The sequence below is a fragment of the Scyliorhinus torazame genome, chromosome 19, assembly GCF_047496885.1.
Source record: "Scyliorhinus torazame isolate Kashiwa2021f chromosome 19, sScyTor2.1, whole genome shotgun sequence".
Taxonomy (NCBI): domain Eukaryota; kingdom Metazoa; phylum Chordata; class Chondrichthyes; order Carcharhiniformes; family Scyliorhinidae; genus Scyliorhinus; species Scyliorhinus torazame.
In genome coordinates, this window is record NC_092725.1 from 140,223,667 (window position 1) to 140,247,694 (window position 24,028).

Consider the following 24,028-nt stretch of genomic DNA (forward strand, 5'->3'; position numbering starts at 1 on the left):
TGTGAAGGGTCCCAGCCCGAGTCTGATGGGCCGTGATTGGGTACGGAGGCTCCGTTTGGACTGGCAGTGGAATTTCAGGATGGGCACCGGGGGGGGGGGGGGGGGGGGGGGTTATACGAAGTCCTGGGGAAGTACCCAGAGATTTTCCAGATGGCCTGGGTAAGATCAAAGGTGCCATGGCCAAGATACAGGTAGACCCTGAGGCCCAAACAAAGTATTTCAGGGGCTGCCCAGTTTCCGACACACGGCTTCCATTCAGCCTGTCATCAGCTTGCACTATTTTTCAGAGATTCCCGGAGAACATCCTCCAAGGACTATCCCGGGAATGGCGGTTTACTGGGATGATGTCCTGGTCACTGGAGCCACCAGAAAAGGAGCAGCTGAGCAACTCGGAGGAAGTCCTCCACCGGTTTTCTAGGACAGGCATCACCTTAAGAGAGGAAATGTGTTTTCTACACCACAGGGGTCACGTACCCAATGGAGGAGAATATGCGAGTAATCAAACAAACCCCCACGCCAGAGAATGCGACCGAATTGCAATCGTCCTTAGGACCCGTGCATTATTGTAGGAAATCCATCCCGAACCTGGTGACCATCCTCGCACCGCTGCACGTGATACCGAAGAAGCATCAAGAATGGGCGTGGATATTACCGCTAGAAGCCGTCTTCGCCAGGGTGAAGCGCCGGTTGTTGTCCTCAGGATTGTTGATCCATTACGACTCCTCACCCTCAAAGCCCTTTTTGTCATTTGCGACACCTCACCCTACGAAATTGGGATGATGTTATCCCACCACATGGTTGACGGACAGGAGAGACCGCTGGATGCTTCACGGACTTTGGCCGCTGCAGAGTGCAACTGTAACCAAATTGAGAAGGGGCTGGCCGTCATCTTTGCGGTGAAGACATTTCACCAGAATGTGTATCGGCTCCAGTTCACCGTCATATCGAACCACAAACCATTGCTCGGGTTGCTTAAAGAGGACAAGGCGATTCCGCCAGTAGCATTGCCCGGATACAGCGATGCGCCCTGTTGCTAGCGGCGTACAAGTACGTGCTTGAGCATCGCCCAGGCACGCAGATCGCAAACGCGGACGCTCTGAGCCAGCTCCCATTGATGGCACGCCCCCACCTCCACCAATGACTGAGGAGGTCGAATCGACCCTAACCTTTATGGATATTTTGCCCGTCATCGCCGCTCAGATACACGACTGGACACAGTACTGGCAAAGTTACACCATGTCTACTTACTCAGGGGCCGGCAAGGGAAACTGCCCAAGGAGCTGTGGGCTTTTGAGGTGAAGTCCGCAAGTGTGGAGGAGCCGGCATCTCAGGATGGTCCCGGATGGGCCGTTAATCTGTTGTTGAATTTCCCAGCGCGAGTAGGAAATAAAGTATTTCTGATTCTCCTTTTCGGGACTACATTGACAACAATTCTGTGTCATACTAAACTCCAGCACGGCTTATTCCTCAGCCACTATACACAGCATCAGGTGCAAAGGATTCTTCACTGTATCACCTCCTTACTTCCACGCGGTGCTGTTTGTAAATAAGTCAACAGCATTGTCATAATGTTCTTTTGATTTTATTTTCACAGAGGGACGTCACTGTGAAGTAGAGGTAACATTTTCTGAATAAAAGGCAGGTGTTTCACCACAACAGACAAGCAAAGAGAGATTGGGAGTAAAAGAAAAAGAGTTATCGTTTATACTGATGCACCTCAGATTGCCAGAAGTCCCTGCACTTTTGTAGAGGGCTTAAGAGTCTCACTCAGAATAGGCATTGTAAAGACGGCAAAGCGGTTAGTGCTTGCTGTCATTACTGCCCTCAAACTGACAGAAGGTTCTGGAGTGCTCATGGGCACAGGAGGAGGTGAAAATTCAAAACGGCTGTCATTGATTCAACATTCCTCCAGGATCACCCAATTTCCAAGCCATCAGTGAACGGACAAAAATTTTAGCACTAAAAATCCTTGAACAAGTTCAACCTTGTTAAATGAGGTGTAACCATGTTTAGAATGCTGTGCTAGCTTCACAGTTATTGCTAAGTTAACCTGTAAGCCGAGTTATACTAATTGTAAAAAGAAAAATAAACTTGGGATGGAGTGTTTTTGTTTTTCTACAGAGTGGCACAGTGGGCAGGGGCCGCCAGGCCCTGGACGGCTTCCGTCGCCATATTTGTAGCCGACAATAAGTGGTCATTTCATTTCACTTAATCAAAGACAGAGTTATGGGTCGGGACCAGCGACGTTACACTGGCGGGGCAGGCTCGGGAACTTAGAGCCAGAGAATGTCAGGAGCTGTGGTGGGGAGACAGGCAATGTCATGAGCTGGGAGGGCAGGGGGAAGGGAATGTCAGGGCGGCATGGTAGCTCAGTGGTTAGCACTGTTGCTTCACAGCTCCAGGGTCCCAGGTTCGATTCCCGGCTTGGGTCACTGTGTGTGTGGAGTCTGCACGTTCTCCCCGTGTGTGTGTGTGGGTTTCCTCCGGGTGCTCCGGTTTCCTCCCACAGTCCAAAGATGTGCAGGTTAGGTGGATTGGCCATGTTAAATACCCTTGGTGTCCAAAAACGTTTGTGGGGGGAGGGGTTACTGGGTTACGGGGGTAGGGTGGAGGTGTGGGCTTGGGTGGGGAGCTCTTTCAAAGGGCTGGTGCAGACTCGATGGGCCGAATGGCCTCCTTTGCACTGTAAATTCTATGATTCTATGATTCTAATTGGGTGGTGGGATAAGAAGGGAAATTGGAGGTGAACGCAAAGATAGCTGTGGTGAGGGGGAAAGAACGTAATTCAGGACTAAGGTGGGGTGTAGCAAAGCATGTGGGAATAATAATACTAACCTTAATTATTGTCACAAGTAGGCTTCCATTAACACTGCAATGAAGTTACTGTGAAAATGCCTACAATGAGTGAGAATGTCACCAGGCGGGATAATGGATGACATTCTCCCCCCACCATCTCTGATAGACCCATGTCACATTCCTCCAACCCTACCATCCTTACACCTCCAACTCATTCCCAGTCTCCTCCTCCGCCACTCCTGGACACACTCCTGACGATCAACTACAATGTTTTCCTGGAAAGCCCAGGGCACGCACATCCGTCATTGGAAACCTGATATTAAATACTGGAAACACTCAGCAAATCAGACCGCTTTTACAGGAAGATGCACAAAGCTCATTTTTAAAATTCTGATGAAAGATTATGGACCCACAATATTACCTCTGCCTTTCTCGATAGATGCTACCTGACTGGTTGAGCATTTCGAGCATTTTATGTTTGATTACTCAACTCATGACTGGGGGTAAGACAGGACAGTCTCTATGTGTCAACTTTAGAGTTATCTTGTTTTATTCGGTGTCTCTCCATATTCACAGGTAGCTGCCATTTCACTACAGAAGCTCAGCTAGCCGAGTAGCAAACTCTGACACATCAGTCTTCTGCACCTGACCTGGGATATCTGCACTGGGTCACACTTCCACTATTTTTACAAATGGGCCCAGCTAGTCAGCCTCATGCCAGTGGTGGGGGAACTTGTAGAGCCCAGTAATGCTTTGGACAAAATTAACGAGTGTTTGGAAAAATATGCACTGATAACTGAAAATCAACATGGATGTGTGAAAGGCAAATCATGTTTGACTTGATCCAGTTCTTCAATAAAGTCTCGGCGAGGGTGGATTCGGGGAGTGTAGTTGATGTTGTGTATATGGACTTCCAAAAGGTGTTTGATAAACTGCCGCAAAATAGACTCGGTTGCAAAATGCAAGCTCCAGGATGAAGGAACTGCACGGATAGAACATTGGCCCAGGGACAGAAAGCAGAAATGAATGGGCCGGAATTCTCCAACCGTTGGCATTCTCTTCCTCCCATGACAGCGCTCCTCCACCTGCACATTTCCCAGCGTGGTGGCTTCAACAGGAAATCCCGTTGACAAGTGACGGAAGAGAGACCCTGCCGCCAGTGAACGGCGCACCGAGAAACCCGCGGCGAGGGGACCGGGCAATCCCACCCATGATGAATAGTTGCTTTTCAGACGAGAAGGAAGCGAGGAGTGATATTGCACCCAGGGATCGGTGTTGAAACCACAGATCTTTCAGATATAAATTGATGGGCTGGACTTAGATATAAGACACACTTCTGTGTGTATAAGATTTTCTGCATTTCCGTAACGTAGTAAACAGTGAGACTTAGAGGACATAGACACATTGATGAAAGGGACACGGCTTATAGGAGATTCAATTTAACACAGAAAAGTGAAGTGATTGGTTTTGGTAGGAAGAATAAGGAGAGGCTATATAAACTAAATGGTACCATTTAAAAAGGGCTTCAGGGACTTCACGCTCAAGTCTCAGAAGGTGCCAAGACGCATACAAAAAGTTGTAATAAAGGCTTTAAGGATCCTTGGCTTAATAGAGTCTGAGAGCAAGAACGGTATGTTAAACCGTTATAAAACACTGATTAGCTCCTATCTGGAATATTGTGGCCAACACTGCACTAGGAAGGATGGTGAGAGTGCAGAGGAAGTTTACAAGGATGTTATCAGAGGTGGAAGACTTCAATTAGGTGGAGAGATCAATTTGATTCACTCCATGTGATATTAAAATATGCCTGAAGGTCACTGGGTACAGGAACGATTATGGACCCTGGCCACATTTCGGCTGTAATGCTGAAGGTTTAAGCTCCAGAAAATTGCCGAGAAATGTCCTGTTTACAAAAAGGGTAAGACAAATCCAATCAGGCCAATTACTCCCCCATCACTTTACTCTCGATCATCAGCAAAGTGATGGAAGGTGTCACTGACTGTGCTATCGCACTTACGCAGCAATAACCTGCTCACTGATGTGTATTTTGGGTTCCGCCAAAGGAACTCAGCTTCTGATCGCATTACAGCCTCGGTGCAGACTTGAATAGAAGAGCTGAATTCAAGAGGTGAAGTGAGAGTGACTGTGTTTGACCTCAAGGAAGCACTTGACCAAGTGTGGGGTGAAGGAGCCCCGGTAACACTGGACTCAATAGAAACCAGCATGAAACTGTCCACTGGCTGGAGTACAATGGAAAATGGTTGTGGTTGTTGGAGGGGAATCAACTCAATCTCAAGACAATTGCTGAATAAATTCTTCAATATAATTTCCGATGCCCAGCCATCTTCAGCTGCTTCAACAAAAATATCAAAAATCAGTTGCTTGGTAATACAGAATTAGAGAATTGTTGCCAAAGTTTCTCACCTTTGCACTCACCAGAACAGATTATCAAAATACCAAGGGCAGTACGGTAGCATTGTGGATAGCACAATTGCTTCACAGCTCCAGGGTCCCAGGTTCGATTCCGGCTTGGGTCACTGTCTGTGCGGAGTCTGCGCATCCTCCCCGTGTGTGCGTGGGTTTCCTCCGGGTGCTCCGGTTTCCTCCCACAGTCCAAAGATGTGCAGATTAGGTGGATTGGCCATGATAAATTACCCTTAGTGTCCAAAATTGCCCTTAGTGTTGGGTGGGGTTACTGGGTTATGGGGATAGGGTGGAGGTGTTGACCTTGGGTAGGGTGCTCTTTCCAAGAGCCGGTCCAGACTCGATGGGCCGAATGGCCTCCTTCTGCACTGCAAATTCTATGAAGGGCAGGATTCACCTGCGACCGGAAATTCCCGTCCGAGGAAAATGGACCTTCACATGGTCTGAGTCCCACCCGTGGCGATCTTGCAGTGGGCGCGGCCGAAGAGTTCAGTCCCAAATATCACTGGGAACAACAAATGATACTACATGAGAAAAAGGTGCGGATTGGTTGGTAAGTGGATTCTGATTGGTGGAGGAGTTGCCATGGAGAATGCACCAGGGAACAGTTATAATTCCAAGCTTTTGTTTAAATCCAAACCAGGCAAGTCAACTCCATGGAATCCCTACAGTGCAGAAGGAGGCCATTCGGCCCATTGAGTGTAAAAGAACACCCTACCAAGGAAACGCAGACACAGAGAAAAAACTCACAATCATCCAAGGCCAGAATTGAACCCGTGTCCCTGGCGCTGTGAGGTAGCTGTGCTAACCACTGTTACACCGTGCTGCCCAGGGTGCTGGGGCTCAGAGAAGCCCTGGGAACCAATAGTAACTCCGTGCTGCTAAAAGTTAGGGCTCAAGGAATCTCAGGAGCAGTATCTGCTCAGTGTAGCAGGGGTGACCGGAGCTCTTAGAAACCCAGGGGCAGTGCCAGCTCAGTGAAGCTGACTGTTGAGACAGAGGAAAGCCCAGGAGCAGAGATTTTCTACTCAGAGTAGCTGGAGAGCTGGAATCGTGCTGACAAGTGGGGTGCACCTTTACGAATCCAGTGGGACGCAGTCCAGGGAGAAGAGATTGAGCAACTGGGAGGCTAGGAGTCATTGGGGAAGCTTGAGTTGCAGTGGTTCTTGAGGGAAATCAGGGAATAGACAGATTCCCGAGGAAGACAGAGGTGTAAAGGATTTTGTGGCTCACTGTGATCACTGACGTCTGGGTGGGTTGCTGAGAATTTTGTGGGACCTGACTTGGTGATGTCTGCCATTTAATGTGCTGTTGGTGGTGCGTTTGACCACAGGTTGTCTGTTACTCCATATTTACTTCAAGTTAATTCTGTATGTTAGAGCGTAAAATAGCTAGTGTTGATTGCTTGCTTTGCTGACTTTCTCTGGTAAAATCTTCCTGTTTCTTTAAAAATGTGGAATCTTGTGGCTTTATTCTGTTAGTAAGTAATTGCGATTTCATCTAGTTTACAACAAAAGTTACCTTTCCGCAGCCGAATCATAAGAAATTTGGGGGTCTGCGTTGGGATCATAACAACAGGCAGCCTGCCCAGAGGGAGTACTTTGTCCAGGAACATAAATAAAAAGAAGCAGTCTGTAAACAAATTCATTTAATTTGTTGCAGTGCATAAAGCTGATCAAAGATAATCTCATTCCCATGTGCCTATCAAATTAAATAGGAAACTATTGTGTTGAACTATTGTGTTGAATCTTCCATTTCAGACAACAATACTAAAATGTCACAGGGAATTTCTGTTCCAGTTGGGACAAGTGACATCTTCAATTGTTTCTAACTGGACCTAACCTGTGAAAGCAATTGCATGTTTAATTTTTAATTTCATATTATAGATACTGGAACTTCACAAAATAATTAATCTCAACGAGGAATTATTTCCTGAGGAAATCTTACAAGAGGTCTTTTTTCCACGCTTCCAAAAAATCGGCGCATTAGGGAAAAGGATTTCTGTCCATTCACTGGAGTACTATTTTGCACGGCATTCGGTACATTTAACGTTTTGCTATTGTACAAAAAGAATTGTAAGCGCCATGTTTATGGTGCAGTCTGGTTTGGGGTTTGCCCGGAAGCGAAAAACAGTTGCTAAAAAGCACAGTAGTTTCAGTACAATTGCCTCCCCAACTTTCTGTGCAAGCATCACAGTACATTTTACTAGAACATGGTGTAAATGTGCCTCCTTTACAACTCTTGAAAGCTCTGGCAGGAAGGGAGGGCAGAAGGCAGCCCATGCTTTTGAAACAAACTTTAAAGAGTCCTGTTTGCTCCGCTTCCTGTATCGTTGATGCTTACATCATACATAGTGATTCTTAGTAATAGCTGGAAAGGGGATCTGGAGCTGGTAGTTATCGATAAAACTGCTGCCCTACCGTATGGGACACCTGGGCAGACAAGATTGAAGCTGTCTGACTATTGGCGATTGCTGTGACGTCCACCACCACTTAACAGTAGCAAGGATGTTAACTTGCAGTTGCAACGCAACCCAAGAGCAAGAAAGCAGGTCTCCAGAAGACTGAGGCACAGCAAAAAAACCACAACTGAAAGAAGCGATGGTGGGTGGAGAAAGTGCAGGCAATCCAGCAGTCAACTGACGACCATGACACGCGAGGTTTCTTTAGCGTAGTCAAGACCACGTATGGCCCAAGTACCTGAGGCCCCACCCCACTGCTGGCCAAGAGTGGAGAGGAGCTCCTCATAAATGGAGAGGCAGTCAGCGCCTGCCGCAATGAGCACTTCAAAGACCACCTCAATAGAGACTCTGTCTTCAACACAAGTGTCCTCAACTCCATCCCGCCGTGTGCTACTGCCACCATCTCACCACACCCCCAACATTGGCACGAGGTAGAAAAGACCATTCGACAGCTAGAAAAACAAGGCATCAAGAGCAGATGGAATTCCCCGTGAGGCGCAAAACAGGGCAGAGAACAACTATTGCCGCAACCTCATTTCCCTTCTCTGAAAGGAGGAGAACACGTCAGAAGATCACAGAGACACTGTAATCGTGGCCATCGTCAAGAAGTCCAACTGCAGAAACTAGAGAGGAATTTCCCTGCTGTTGGCCACGGGAAGGTCACAGGGAAGGTCACAGGGAAGGTTTGTCACTATCCTTTGTCTGCTCCACATTGACGTGAAAGCCATGATTCGGATCAGTGGCTCCACCACAGACCGAATTCACATTCGGAGTCGGGTCAAGCAAGGCTGTCTCATCACACCAACCCTGCTGATTAGAATACCAATACCAGTGTTATTGCTCAGACCAACATCCCCAGCATAAAAGCACTGGCCATGTTCGATCAACTCTGCAGGGTGGGCCACTTCGCCCGCAAGCCTGGCACAAGACTTACTCAGAACTTTGACACGGCACGTGAACCCCAGGAGGGCAGAGGAAATGCTTCAAGGACACGTTCAAAGCCTCCTTGAATAGGTGCAACATCTTTAACGACACTAGGGTATCCCTGACCCAAGGCCACCGGAAGGAGCTCAGCACCTCAGGTTCCATTGCGCACAATTCTGGTCACCACACTCCCAGAAGGATGTGGAGGCTTTGGAGAGGGTGCTGAGGAGGTTGACCAGGATGTTGCCTGGTCTGGAGGGTGTTAGCTATGCGAAGAGGCTGAATAGACTCGGACTGTTTTCATTAGAATGACGGAGGTTGAGGGGCGACCTGATAGACGTTTACAAGATTATGAGGAGCATGGATAGAGTGGATGGGCAGGCACTCTTTCCCAGGGTGGAGGGGTCAGTGACTGGGGGCATAGGTTTAAGGTCCAAGTGGCCGAGTTTAGAGGAGATGTGCGAAGCAAGTTCTTTATACAGAGGATGGTGAGTGCCTGGAACGTGTTGCCAGGGGAGGCTGTGGAAGCAGACACATTAACGGTGTTCAAAAGGCATCTTGACAAACACATGGATAGGATGGGTACAGAGGGATATGGAACAAGGAAGTGCTGAGGGTTTTGGCCAAGGTTGGTATCATGACTGGTACAGGCTCGGAGGGCCGAAGGGCCTGTTCCTGTGCTGTGTTGTTCTTTGTTCATCGCCAAGAGTAGGCTGAAGCCAAGGGTTAAAAACCAAAAGGAGGTTGTGTCAACCCGTCCATCCCACCTACCCACCCCTTCAACATTATCTGTCTCGCCTCTGGCTGAGGCTGTAGGTCTCACCTTGGACTATGTCGCCTGGGAACTTATCATTAACGTGGATGCAAGTCATCCTCGACTCTAAGGAACTGACCAAGAGGAAGCATCCAACAAAATGGTGCATTCAGTCAACATTCTAAATGTGTACTATTTAAACTGGCACGAGCAGGAGCTCGCGTTCAATTAGCTGATGTCTGTTCCCCACAATGATCACAGCTACAATTCCACCATTCAATCAACCTGAAGATGACGGCTCCAATCTTTAACCGTCTCTGCACAATAGTCAGTCTTCATGTTACTTTTCTTCAAAATAAATGGCTTAAGAGATGTTTACTGCTGTTGCATGTAGAAAGATTGGGACCATGAATGTCTTCTCTGTAAATATGTACGCAGGTTAATTACAGGGCCACCAACACCTCTCTGCTACTTTACTGAGTAAAGAGCATCTCGAAACATTCAATCCAGAGTCGGATTTGATCTCATGCCCCCCCAGAATATTAATGCAGGCCACTGGTTTACAAATCAAGTCACATTGCCACTGCATGGCACAGTGGTTGGCACTGCTGCCTCACAGCGCCAGCGACCCCGGTTCGATTCTGGCCTTGGGTCACAATCTGTGTGGAGTCCGCACTTTCTCCCCGTGTCTGCGTGGGTTTCCTCCGGGTGCTCCGGTTTCCTCCCACATCCAAACTTCTGCAGGTTGGGTGGATTGGCCGTGATAAATTGGCCCTCAGTGTCCATAAACAAGCTGGTTAGGTGCGTTACAGGCATTACGGTGGGCCTAGGGAGGGTGCTCTTTCGTAGGTTTAGATCGGTTGATGAGTTTCCCTGCTGCTTCACTGCTGCTTACACATCTAGGGAGCCAGTCTGAAACCAACAGTGAATTAGCAGAAATCGTCACTAAAGTTTCTGGCCAACTAGCTACATGATGAGTGCCAATGCAGCTCCTCCCCTGCTGAGAGTAGGATCCTAGCCAATAGCTCAAACTGCAGTTATTACTTTAGAAGGAGCAGAAATCAGGGGAAAGCAAATGAGAGGCTTTCAACAAATTTGCAGGCTACCCGGGCCCATCTTTGTGAAATAAACTCATCAACCAATCGAAACCAGGAAGTAGGAAGCAGAAAGCAGAAATCATATTTGAAACATGCGCAGAGAGCAAAATAGGGGTAAAGGAATATAAATGTGATTTAGAGAAAGTGACTGCGTGTGTTTCCTCCGGGTGCTCCGGTTTCCTCAAAACATGTGCAGGTTGGGAGAATTAGCCATGCTAAATTGCCCCTTAGCGTCCTAAAGGTTAGCTGGGTTACAGAGATAGAGTGGAGGCGTGGGCTTAAGTAGGGTGCTCTTTCCAAGGAATGGTGCAGACTCAATGGGCCGAATGGCCTCCTTCTGCACTGTAAATACAAACAGAAAAAATATCAAAGACTTTTTTTGAAAATCTCCAACATTAATTTGACAGAATTAATGTCCATGCTCGTGAAAGTATTTTTTCAGGGTCAGAGGGATTTTTCAGCAATAATGACTACTTATTACACTGTTAAAAACTCCCTGACTGCTGAATGCGCTGGTCCGAAGTTATTCAACTGTTTGTTTAGTGCAGGACCATAGAACATAGAACATAGAACGATACAGCGCAGTACAGGCCCTTCGGCCCACGATGTTGCACCGAAACAAAAGCCATCTAACCTACACTATGCCATTATCATCCATATGCTTATCCAATAAACTTTTAAATGCCCTCAATGTTGGCGAGTTCACTACTGTTGCAGGTAGGGCATTCCACGGCCTCACCACTCTTTGCGTAAAGAACCTACCTCTGACCTCTGTCCTATATCTATTACCCCTCATTTTAAAGCTATGTCCCCTCGTGCTAGCCATTTCCATCCGCGGGAGAAGGCTCTCACTGTCCACCCTATCTAACCCCCTGATCATTTTGTATGCCTCTATTAAGTCTCCTCTTAACCTTCTTCTCTCTAACGAAAACAACCTCAAGTCCATCAGCCTTTCCTCATAAGATTTTCCCTCCATACCAGGCAACATCCTGGAAAATCTCCTCTGCACCCGCTCCAAAGCTTCCATGTCCTTCCTATAATGTGGTGACCAGAACTGTACGCAATACTCCAAATGCGGCCGTACCAGAGTTCTGTACAGCTGCAACATGACCTCATGACTCCGGAACTCAATCCCTCTACCAATAAAGGCCAACACTCCATAGGCCTTCTTCACAACCCTATCAACCTGGGTGGCAACTTTCAGGGATCTATGTACATGGACACCTAGATCCCTCTGCTCATCCACACTTCCAAGAACTTTACCATTAGCCAAATATTCTGCATTCCTGTTCTTCCTTCCAAAGTGAATCACCTCACACTTCTCTACATTAAACTCCATTTGCCACCTCTCAGCCCAGCTCTGCAGCTTATCTATGTCCCTCTGTAACCTGCTACATCCTTCCGCACTGTCGACAACACCACCGACTTTAGTGTCGTCTGCAAATTTACTCACCCACCCTTCTGCGCCCTCCTCTAGGTCGTTGATGAAAATGACAAACAGCAACGGCCCCAGAACAGATCCTTGTGGTACGCCACTTGTAACTGAACTCCATTCTGAACATTTCCCATCAACCACCACCCTCTGTCTTCTTCCAGCTAGCCAATTTCTGATCCACATCTCTAAATCACCCTCAATCCCCAGCCTCCGTATTTTCTGCAATAGCCTACCGTGGGGAACCTTATCAAACGCTTTACTGAAATCCATATACACCACATCAACTGCTCTACCCTCGTCTACCTGTTCAGTCACCTTCTCAAAGAACTCGATAAGGTTTGTGAGGCATGTCCTACCCTTCACAAAGCCATGCTGACTATCCCTGATCATATTATTCCTATCTAGTGGCTAAGTTTAAACTATTACATTGATTTCAGTGTCGTGTTTATCGGTGATGGCTGCACCGTATAGAGGAGCAGCGTATCTCCGACAGCAACCTCTGCATTTCCACATTTAAACGCACAATTGTGAATAGCAGAAGGCACAGCCAGTCATTATTGAAATAATGACACGCGCTGTCATTATTAAAGTAAAATTCAGGCCATTATAACAAGATGTTCATATGCTTCACACCATTTGTACTGGCATGGCAAGTAGAAAATGAGGTGCAAGGGGTATAAAGTTTCCACTGTTTGTCAATCAGGGAATCATATCGGTTACGGATAGAAGTAAAGTGAAAGGTAAAATTGTATTTCTGGGCCCTGAAATTGCAATATTGCCCCATCCGCACAGGCATCAGTGAGCTGTAATCTTTTTGAAATTTTCAAGGTTAGTCCTCTTACGAAGTATCAAGTAATTGTAATTGATAGCAATTGTAATATCAATATAATTATAATAAAATATACAATACAACAATATATAATAATATAATATAATAATAATCTTTATTGTCACAAGTAGGCTTACATTAACACTGCAATGAAGTTAGTGAAAAGCCCCTCGTCACCACACTCCGGCATCAGAGGGAGAATTCAGAATGTCCAATTCACCTAACAGCACGTCTTTCGGGACTTGTGGGAGGGAAACCGGAGCACCCGGAGGAAACCCACGCAGACACGGAGAGAGCATGCAGACTTCGCACAGTCAGTGAATCGCACCTGGGACCCTGGCGCTGTGATGCAACAGTGCTAACCACTGTGCTACCGTGCCGCCCCATGTGTCCAATTATTAGGACTCGGATGTTGGGAATTAAGCCTAGCAGTCAACAATTCAATAGAAGAAAAATGCAACCAAATGTCTATTTCCACCAAAACAAATCGAACTTCTCAATTTTTTTGCAGAACAGAAAAGCAATGTTAAGAGTCCAACGCAACAGGCAAGACCACTGGTTGAATAATTTACCCAATTCTTACAGACCACGGATGGGAGAAGAGCTTGAGAAGTACAACAAAGGACCTCATTGGCCAATCCTTTCCTTCAGAGGGAGCCAGCAATAGAGGTTGCCTTTGTCCCTTTTTTCAACCTGATGAAGGAGCTGCGCTCCGAACGCTAGTGATTCGAGACAAATCTGTTGGACTTTAACCTGGAGTTGTAAAACTTCTTACTGTGCCCACCCCAATCTAACACCGACATCACCACATCATGCCCAAATCATGAGGCATAGCATTAAGTAAGAAAACATTATCATGAGGCATAGCATTAAGTAAGAAAACATTAAATTATGTTTTCTGATTAGACTTCTAGTGTTCAGTTTTTATTGTAGACATTTCTAGACACTGTATTCACAAACTGAGAAAGCATAACCTTAATGTAGTGCAGAAAAGAACTTCTACAGCAAACCAGCTTCATAATCCTTTGACGTTCAGCCACTGTTGCCATGTAGGAGGTGTCAACAACCAATTTGTATTCAACAAGTTCTACAACAACATAACAAACCAGCTAATCCATGTTGGTGATGTTGATTGAGGGATAAATATTGACCAGGACAACAGGGAAAAGCTCCTATCGCTTCTTCAGAAAGTGCCGTGAGATCTTTTACAACCATTCAGATGGTAGACAGGACCTCATTGTAATGTCTCACATGAAAACAGCACCTCCAATTGTGCAGCAATCACTTCAGTGCTGTAATAAAAGGTCAGTTGGCACTATGTGCTCAGGTCTCTGGGAGTGAGGTTCAAATTTGCATGCATTTGTTATTTCCAGTTTGACTACATTGGTCTCCCATTTTTGTGACTTCATCCAAAACTCACTTTTATTTCCTTCCGCCCATCACCTCTCTGTGTTCACTGATCTACGCTGACTATTGATCCTATTGTGATCTTTACATCCAATTTTTTACATTCAGTTCCCTGCATGGCCTCAACCCTCCCAATCTCTGTTACCTCCACCAGCCCAAGAACTTTCTGAGAACTCAGCATTCTTCCAGTTAATAATAATCATAATAATAATCTTTATTATCATAAGTAGGCTTACATTAACACTGCAATGAAGTTACTGTGAAAAGCCCCCAGTCGCCACATTCCGGCGCCTGTTCGGGTACACGGAGGGAGAATTCAGAATATCCAATTCACCTAACAGCACATCTTTCGGGACTTGTGGGAGGAAACCGGAGCACCCGGAGGAAACCCACGCAGACACGGGGGGAACGTGCAGACTCCGCACAGACAGTGACCCAAGCCGGGAATTGAACCTGGGACCCTTGCGTTGTGAAGCAACAGTGCTACCCACTGTGCTACCGTGCTGCCCTCTAGTGTGACCTTTGCCCCACCAATGGTGGTGGCATGCTCAATTGTCTGGGCCACAAGTTCTGGAATTCCCTCCCGAGACCTTGTTTGTTTCTCTCCCTCCCACCTGTCCTCAGGTACACTTCAAAACCACCAATCAGAACAACCCATGATCTCAATCAGAATGGCTCCTGTATTTTATTATTCTTCTGTTGTAATGTAAACTAGCTTGACGAGAATTACTGTGTGCACTCATTTACATGCAACAGGTTGTGAACATGATCCAGACCTTAGTCCAGTAAGTAACGTCGCCATAGTCCCAGATGACCATAGGCTGGTGGTGATTTAACCTGAGGATCACCACATCTCAGGCGAGGGGCAAGGTTGAGAAGGCGGGGCCTTCACGAATAACCCTCAGCCGGCACGGGAATTGAACCCACGCTGTTGGCCTCGCTCTGCATCACATAGAATCTATACTGCAGAAGGAGGCCATTCGGCCCATCAAGTCTGCACCGGCCCTTGGAAAGAGCACCCTGCCGAAGTCCACACCTCACCCTACCCCGTACCAAACTAAACTTTTTGGGGACTAAGGACAATTTAGCTCAGCCAATCCACCTAACCTCCTCATCTTTGGACTGTGGGAGGAAACCGGAGCACCCGGAGGAAACCCACGCAGACACGGGGAGAACGTGCAGACTCCGCACAGGCAGTGACCCAAGCCAGGAATCGAACCCGGGACCCTGGTACTGTGAAGCAACTGTGCTAACCACTGTACCGCCCCTGACCAGTTGTCCTGCCAACTGAACTAAAGGACCCCAAGTCCAGTACTGAGGGGTGTGGGGGTTCTGCGTCAGAAGTGCCACCCTTTGCTGGAGTTGTTACATTGAGGGTCAGCTGCCTCACGGGTTACCTAAAAGTGTCTTTGAAGAGGAGCAGGGGGGTTATCCCAGTACCCTGGCCAACATTAAATCATTCAACCAACATGAAGGAATGTAACTCCACATTTGTAAAAGTCAATGTTCAGAGATACCTGGACCAAAGCGGCAGGTACCATGCCAAGTACAGGGAAGTTCCCACCGCCCAATGTGTTCGCAAAGTAACCAGGGCGCCAGATACCATTTCCTCAGCTTGAAGGAGGGGAACAGCCCAACTCTGGCAGTAACTCGCAGATGATCGCATTTCCAGGAAGACGCCGTGCGATTTGCAACACATTTGGTGAAAGCCTTACCGTTAATTGTCTTTCAAAGCAGTAAATTGTCGAACCGTAAACCTGCCCGAGTGATCTCAATACAGGACACTGCGAGCGGGGGGGAGTGACCAGCGCTGGCAATGAGGAACGGAAACTGAATGATGGTGTCATTTCCCCAGACACAGCGATGGAGCAGGGGGCACTCACACACACTGCCGGCTGGGCGGGGGGGGGGGGGGCAGGGACATGACACGGGGGAGGGGGGGGGCAGGGACACTGGCACGGGGGGGGGGCAGGGACACTGGCACGGAGGGGCAGGGACACTGGCACGGGGGGGCAGGGACACTGGCACGGGGGGGCAGGTACACTGGCACAGGGGGGCAGGTACACTGGCACGGGGGGGGCAGCTACACTGGCACAGGGGGGCAGGTACACTGGCACGGGGGGGGCAGGTACACTGGCACAGGGGAGGGGGGGGGGTTCAGTCAGCCCAGTCCCAGTGGCTGAGGTTTGATGCTGGAGCTCAGAGTGAAGCAGAATGGGTGCCTCTCGCTGCTTGCAGCAAACTGCAGGAGCGGCCGCCGCCTAGTGAGGGTGCGACACAGACCCCCACCCCCCCAGACCCCCCACCCCCCACCCAGACCCCCCCATCCCCCACACCAGATCCCCACCCAGACCCCCCACCCTCCTGCCCAGACCCCCACCCCCTGCCAAGACCACCCCACCCTCCCACCCAGACCCCCCACACCCCAAACCCCCCACCCTCCTGCCCAGACCCCCCACACCCAGAACCCCCCACCCTCCTGCCCAGAACTCCCACACCCAGACCCCCCACCCTCCTGCCCAGACCCCCCACACCCAGACCCCCCCACCCCCTGCCCAGACCCCCATCCAGCCCCCCACCCTCCTGCCCAGACCTCCCACACCCAAACCCCCCACCCCCTGCCCAGACCCCCCCACACCCAGACCCCCCACCCCCTGCCTAGACCTCCCCCCACCCAGACCACCGCAGCCCCCGTACAGCCCCCACCCCCCTGCCCAGCCCCCCCATCCCCCTGCCCAGCCCCCCAGCCCCCATCCCCCTGCCCAGCCCCCCATCCCCCTGTCCAGCCCCCCAACCCATGCCCAGCCCCAAATCCCCCTGCTCAGCCCCCACCCCTGCCCAGACGCCCCATCCCCCACCCAGACCCCCACCCCCTGCCCAAACCCCCCACCCCTTGCCCAGACCCCCCATCCCCCACCCAGACCGCCCACCCCCCTACCCAGACCCCCCATCCCCCCTGCCCAGACCCCCCCCATCCCCACCCAGACCCCCATCCCCTTGCCCAGACACCCCTCACCCAGACCTCCACCCTGTTTTGGTTAAGATTCCTAACTCACCCTCAAAGCCCTTACCAGGATCCTTGCTCACGTTGGGGCCAGAATTGAAATGATTTGGGGGTGCCCCCTCCCCCCCCCCCCCCCACCCCCCCACCACCATCCCAGTCACCAGCCAGGGAAACCCGAGGCCGGTTAACAAAGCTGATCCAATCCTGCGAGTCAGTCAGTAACAGCTCAATTGGGGGGGGGGGGTTTGGAGGTCTGGGGAGGGGGTAGGCGGGGTTAGTTGATGGGCCGAAGCGGCGTCCTCGTCCGCTTGCAGTTGGGGAAACGTTTCCCAACAACGTGAAGGATGTTTATTAAAGAGCCGAACAGGGCTGTGGTCAGGGTGATGTCCCTGCCAAGGGTGGGACTGTGGAGAAGCGGAGGATGAGAATGTGGAACAGTTATCCCGGGAAAAGATGTGGGAATAGCAGGAACTGCCCAGCTCCCTGCAGCTGCACACACTCTCTCCTGGAACAAGCCGGGCGGGAAGGTTTGGGGAGGGGGGTGCATTTTTTTTTTACAGATTTTACAACCAGTCCCTCTGGCGTTTGCTGCATTTTGCCCAGAAATTGTCCAAACCCGAGAGGCTGCCCGGGCTGCAGCTCCATTCATTCACTCAGCAGACACACCCACACCCAACACCCCCACACCCACACCCAACACCCCAACACCCAACACCCCCAACACCCAACACCCCAACACACCCAACACCCCACACCCCACACCCAACACCCCAACACCCAACACCCAACATCCCCAACCACCCACACCCACACCCCAACACCCAACACCCCAACACCCCCAACACCCACACCCCCAACCACCCAACACCCAACACACACCCAACATCCCAACACCCCAACACCCAACACACCCAACACCAAACATCCCCAACACACAACACCCCCAACACCCAACACCCAACACACCCAACACCCAACATCCCCAACACCCAACACCCAACACCCCCAACACCCAACACCCCCAACACCCAACACCCCCAACACCCAACACCCCCAACACACCCAACACCCAACATCCCCAACACCCAACACCCAACACACCCAACACCAAACATCCCCAACACACCCAACACCCAACACCCCCAACACCCAACACACCCAACACCCAACATCCCCAACACCCAACACCCAACACCCCCAACACCCAACACCCCCAACACCCAACACCCCCAACACCCAACACCCAACACACCCAACACCGAACATCCCCAACACCCAACACCCCCAACACCCAACACCCCCAACACCCAACACCCCCAACACCCAACACCCCCAACAACCAACAGCCCCAACACCAACACCCCAACACCCAACACACCCAACACCCAACACACCCAACACCCAACACCCCCAACACCCAACACCCCCAACACCCAACACCCAACATCCCCAACACCCAACACCCAACACCCCCAACACCCAACACCCCCAACACCCAACACCCCCAACAACCAACAGCCCCAACACCAACACCCCCAACACCCAACACACCCAACACCCAACACACCCAACACCCAACACCCAACACCCCCAACACCCAACACCCAACACACCCAACACCCAACACACCCAACACCCAACACCCCCAACAACCAACAGCCCCAACACCAACACCCCCAACACCCAACACACCCAACACCCAACACCCCCAACACACCACTGACAGCCGGCTGGCCAAGGGACAGGCGAGCTGCACAGGAGGTGAGAAAATAGAGACAGAGGAGGGAGGGAGGGAGGGAGAGAGGAGGGAGGGAGGGAGGGAGAGAGGAGGGAGGGAGGGAGAGAGGAGGTGGGGAGGAGGGAGGGAGGGAGAGAGGGAGGAGGGAGGGGAGAGGGAGGGAGGGAGGGGGAAAAGGAGAGAGGGAATGAGGGAGGGGGACAGGAGGGAGGGAGGGAGAGAGGGAATGATTATCATAGATTATCATAGAATTTACAGTGCAGAAGGAGGCCATTCGGCCCATCGAGTCCGCACCGGCTCTTGGAAAGAGCACCCCACCCAAGGTCAACACCTCCACCCTATCCCCACAACCCAGCAACCCCACCCAACACCAAGGGCAATTTTGGACACTAAGGGCAATTTTAGCATGGCCAATCCACCTAACCTGCACATCTTTGGACTGTGGGAGGAAACCGGAGCACCCGGAGGAAACCCACGCACACACGGGGAGGATGTGCAGACTCCGCACAGACAGTGATCCAAGCCGGGAATAGAATCTGGGACCCTGGAGCTGTGAAGCAATTGTGCTATCCACAATGCTACCGTGCTGCCCTCTCTGAGGGAGGGAGAGAGGGAATGAGGGAGGGAGAGAGGGAATGAGGGAGGGGGACAGGAGGGAGGGAGCGAGGGAATGAAGAAGGGAGAGAGGGAATGAGGGAGGGGGACAGGAATGAGGGAGGGAGAGAGAGAATGAGGGAGGGAGAGAGGGAATGAGGGAAGGAGAGAGGGAATGAGGGAGGGGGGAGAGAGGGAATGAGGGAGGGAGAGTGGGAATGAGGGAGTGGGACAGGAGGGAGGGAGAGAGGGAATGAGGGAGGGAGAGAGGGAATGAGGGAGGGAGAGAGGGAATGAGGGAGGGGGACAGGAGGGAGGGAGAGAGAGAATGAGGGAGGGAGAGAGGGAATGAGGGAGGGGGAATGAAGAAGGGAGAGAGGGAATGAGGGAGGGGGACAGGAGGGAGGGAGAGAGGGAATGAGGGAGGGAGGGAGAGAGGGAATGAGGGAGGGGGCAGGAGGGAGGGAGGGAGAGAGGGAATGAGGGAGGGGGACAGGAGGGAGGGAGAGGGGAGAGAGGGAAGGAGGGAGGGGGGAGAGAGGGAAGGAGGGAGGGGGACAGGAGGTGCTTACCGTGGACATGGATCGCTGTGTGCGGCGCTGCTACTCCAGGACAAGCCCAGGGAAGGGCGATCGCCGGTTGTGAGGCTCCCTCTTCCCTCCCTCCCTCCTCCCGCTGCCTCCTCCCTCCTCCCGCAGCGCAGGCGCCGCTCCCTCTGCCTCTCTCCCAGGCAGCATTCACATCTCTCTCTCTCTCACACACACACTGGGGGCCAGCAGCGGCAGTCGCCTGTACTGGGATTTGTGATCTTTGCAAACCCCTCTTCGCCAGTCTGCTGTACACTGCCGCTGAAGAACCTGATTTGAAGAATTTGCAGAAAAGGGCCATTCGGCCCATCGAGTCTGCACAGACCCTCTGAAAGAGATCCCCCACCCGGGCCCACTCCCCCTGAACTACCCCTGTCACCCTTCCTAACCTGCGCATCCCTGGGCACTAAGGGGCAATTTAACATGGCCAGTCCACCGAACCTGCACCTCTGGGCGTTGGCACAGTGGTTAGCACTGCTGCCTCACAGCGCCAGGGTCCCAGGTTCGATTCCGGCTTGGGTCACTGTCTGTGCGGAGTCTGCACATCCTCCCCGTGTCTGCGTGGGTTTCCTCCGGGTGCTCCGGTTTCCTCCCGCAGTCCAAAGATGGGCAGGTTAGGTGGATTGGCCGTGATAAACGTTTCGGTGGGGTTACTGGGTTACGAGTATAGGCTGAAGGCGTGGGCATAAGTCTGGTGCTCTTTCCAAGGACCGGTGCCGACTCAATGGGCCGAATGGCCTCCTTCTGCACTGTAAATTCTATGAAAGCGGAGCACCCAGAGGAAACCCACGCAGACACGGGGAGAACATGCAGACTCCACACAGAGCCCCTGGCGCTGTGAGGCAGCAGTGCTAACCATAGTGCTGACTCATTACTGCGTGTCTTGGTTGGTGATTATTGATCATTGTTTGAACTTTAAAAGCATCACTTTTAAAATTTAAAATCTTTACACTTGTCACCTTCAGAGCTTTGCTAAGGCATTAGAATGCGGTGGGAATATATATATGTATATATACAGAGAGAGAGTATTGAGACTTCTTACTAAACATATTACAGAGTGTTTTTGCGATGGTAAATGCTGCCCCACTTGTACTTGAAGCAAAATTACACTTTGTAGGAGTTTATTGCATTTTTATGTGCAGTTCAAACAGTGATCAATAATCACCGACCACTATCCGCTGGGTGGATCACTTCAACTCGAAGTAAAACGCATGATCAAGTAAGCGTCCAACATTTCAAACATAGGAAAATCGGACTGAGGATCAGCAGGGATTTTTCACAGTAACTTCATTGCAATGTTGCTGTAAGCCTACTTGTGACAATAAAGATGATTATTATTCGGCCACTTGGCCCTTCGAGCCTGCTCCACCATTCAGTAGGATTTGGGATGATCTGACTGTGGTCTCAACTCCACGTTCCTGAATGCCCCCCCCCCCCCCCCGCCCCGCCCATAAACCCTGACTCCCTTGTCTATCAAAAATCTACCCCTGCCTTGGATAAATTCAATGAGCCGGCCCCCACTGCCTTCCAGGGTAGAAGATTCCACAGAGTAAACACCCTCTGAGAGAAAACAACTGCTCACTGCCATCTTAAATTGTGTCTCTGGTTCTGCTCTGGGCCACAAGAAGAAACATCCATCGGCGATCCACCCTATCCAATCTCCTCAGGATTTTATTTGTTTCACTAAAGCTGTGCGGGGACCCCCGATATGCAAACACCAATAATGCTGAGGTTCTACCTGACCCCAGTGTTGCGAAGGATGGTCTGGGTACATTGCCGCAGAATGCTCCCAGTAGTTGGACCGTGCCGTATCACCTGTTCCTCGTGGAAACATTTGTTCAGAAAAACACCTTTGATCACAAGTCCATCAGGCTGTGGTCTGCAGGTAAGATCCTCGAGGTCCTGAAGAGAAAGGAGATGGTGGATCATGTTGGATGGTGCCTTGAGCAGGTTGTCAAAATTATTGGGCAGAAGACCTTATCACCAGAACTTTTAAACAAGCAGAAAACCAAGCTTGGCTGGTGGTGAGAAAGGTCCTCCCCGTCAGACCCTTCATGCACGCCCGAAGTGTCTGCGCCACTGCAAGTGCCCTTGAAGCGGCTGAGGGGGCTTTGGGAGGGGGAGGGGAGAGATGGTCGCTGACCTCCATGTGGAATGTCCCTTTGCAAAGAAGGTCTGGAGATAGATGCAGTGGTATTTGTCGCGGTTCATCCCGAGCAGCTCCGTGACACAGGACTCTGTGCTCTATGGGCTGTTCCCAGGGACGCACTCAGAGACAAACATCAACTGCTGCTGGAGGACCATCAACTCGGTGAAAGACGTTCTTTGGTCTGCCCGAAACTTGCTGATCTCCTAGTGCAAAGAGTTCTCTGCTACCAAGTGTTGCAAACTGGCACAGTCAAAGGTCCAGGACCACGTGTTGAGGAATGCAATCGAGTTTGCAGCAGCCACCGCCAAGGCGCAATGGGGCAAGACCAGTGTGTGAAGAAAAAATGCTTAGTGAAGAGAAATGTAGGTTCCTTACAGTCAGGAACAGGGGGATTTATAATGGGGAACAAATAAGTGGCTGACCAAGTAAATACATACCTTGGTTCTGTCTTCACAAAGGAGCCATGATGTGGAGATGCCGGCGTTGGACTGGAGTGATCACAGTAAGAAGTCTTACAACACCAGGTTGAAGTCCGACAAGCTTGTTTGCAATCACTAGCTTTCGGAGCACTGCTCCTTCCTCAGGTGAACGAAGAGGTGGGTTCCAGAAACATATACATAGAGAAAATCAATGATGCAAGACAATACTTTGAATGTGAGTCTTTGCAGGTAATTAAGTCTTTACAGGTCCAGACGGAGCAACTGCAGAGAGGGGTAATCACAGGTTAAAGAGATGTGAATTGTCTCAATTAGGGGCTGGTTTAGCACAGTGGGCTAAACAGCTGGTTTGTAATGCAGAAAAATGCCAGCAGCGTGGGTTCAATTCCCGTACCGGCCTCCCCGAACAGGCACAGGAATGTGGCAACTAGGGGCTTTTCACAGTAACTTCATTGAAGCCTACTCATGACAATAAGCGATTATTATTATTATTATTATTAAGCCAGGACAGTTGGTAGGATTTTGCAAGCCCAGGCCAGATGGTGGGAGGATGAATGTGATGCGACATGAATCCAAGGTCCCGGTTGAGGCCGCACTCATGTGTGCGAACTTGCCTATAAGTTTCTGCTCGGCGATTCTGCGTTGTCGCGCATCCTGAAGGCCGCCTTGGAGAATGCTTACCTGAAGAAGTTTATTCACACCTCTTTAACCTGTGATTATCCCTCTCTCCAGTTGCTCCGTCTGGACCTGCAAAGCCTTAATTACCTGCAAAGACTCGCAATCAAAGTATCATCTTGCATCATTGACTTTGTCTCTATATATGTTTCTGGAACCCACCTCTTCACTCACCTGAGGAAGGAGCAGTGCTCTGAAAGCTAGTGATTCCAAACAAACTTGTTGCACTTTAAGACTTCTTACTGTTCACAAAGGAGGACACAAAAACATACCAGAAATGTTGAGAAACATAGGGGGCTGGATTCTGCGTCCTGCCACACCAGAATTCTGGTTCAGCACGCCGGCAGAATTCTCTATTTCAACGGCTGGTCAATGGGGTTTCCCATTGCGGGGCAGCCCCACGCGGTCGTGAAACTCCCGTGCTGCCAGCAAAATGGGGAATCCCGAGAGAGGAGAATTCAGCCCAGGGTTTAGTAATAGGGAAGAACTGAAAGAAATCAGTATCAGTAGGGATAGGGGGCGGGATTCTCCACTCCCACGCCGAAGTGGCCGCGCCGTCGTGAACGCCGTCGAGGTTCACGACGGCGCGAAACGGCCCCGATCCCAACCGATTCAGGCCCTGACAATGGGCTAGGATTGGGGCCACGTCATCTACACGCGCCAGGCCTTGTCGCCCGCGTAAAAGCGGCGCCGCATAGATGACGCAGCCGGCGCCGC

General features: G+C 50.5%; 1 protein-coding gene and 1 long non-coding RNA gene across 5 annotated transcripts in view; one reads left to right on the top strand and one right to left on the bottom strand.

Annotated features, from left to right (window-relative positions):
* LOC140396560 (uncharacterized) overlaps nt 1-13,625 on the top strand; it is a 119,928-nt gene extending 106,303 nt beyond the window's left edge. Inside the window, exon 3 of the long non-coding RNA XR_011936570.1 lies at nt 13,232-13,625. This is a non-coding gene — a long non-coding RNA (uncharacterized lncRNA). The remainder of the gene's footprint in view (nt 1-13,231) is intronic.
* Nucleotides 1-20,139, bottom strand: part of LOC140396559 (fatty acyl-CoA reductase 1) — a 328,616-nt gene extending 308,477 nt beyond the window's left edge. The window contains exon 1 of one of the 4 annotated variants that reach the window (XM_072485319.1): nt 20,036-20,139. Coding sequence is in view for 1 of the 4 variants with exons in the window: in XM_072485324.1 (XP_072341425.1) it covers nt 20,036-20,044 (9 nt within the window). In the remaining 3 variants the exon portion in view is untranslated. Of the gene's footprint in view, nt 1-15,842; nt 15,947-20,035 lie in introns of those variants that run through there. The other 3 variants (XM_072485324.1, XM_072485320.1, XM_072485325.1) reach the window with 3 other exon arrangements.
* Between the last annotated feature and the right edge of the window lie 3,889 nt (nt 20,140-24,028).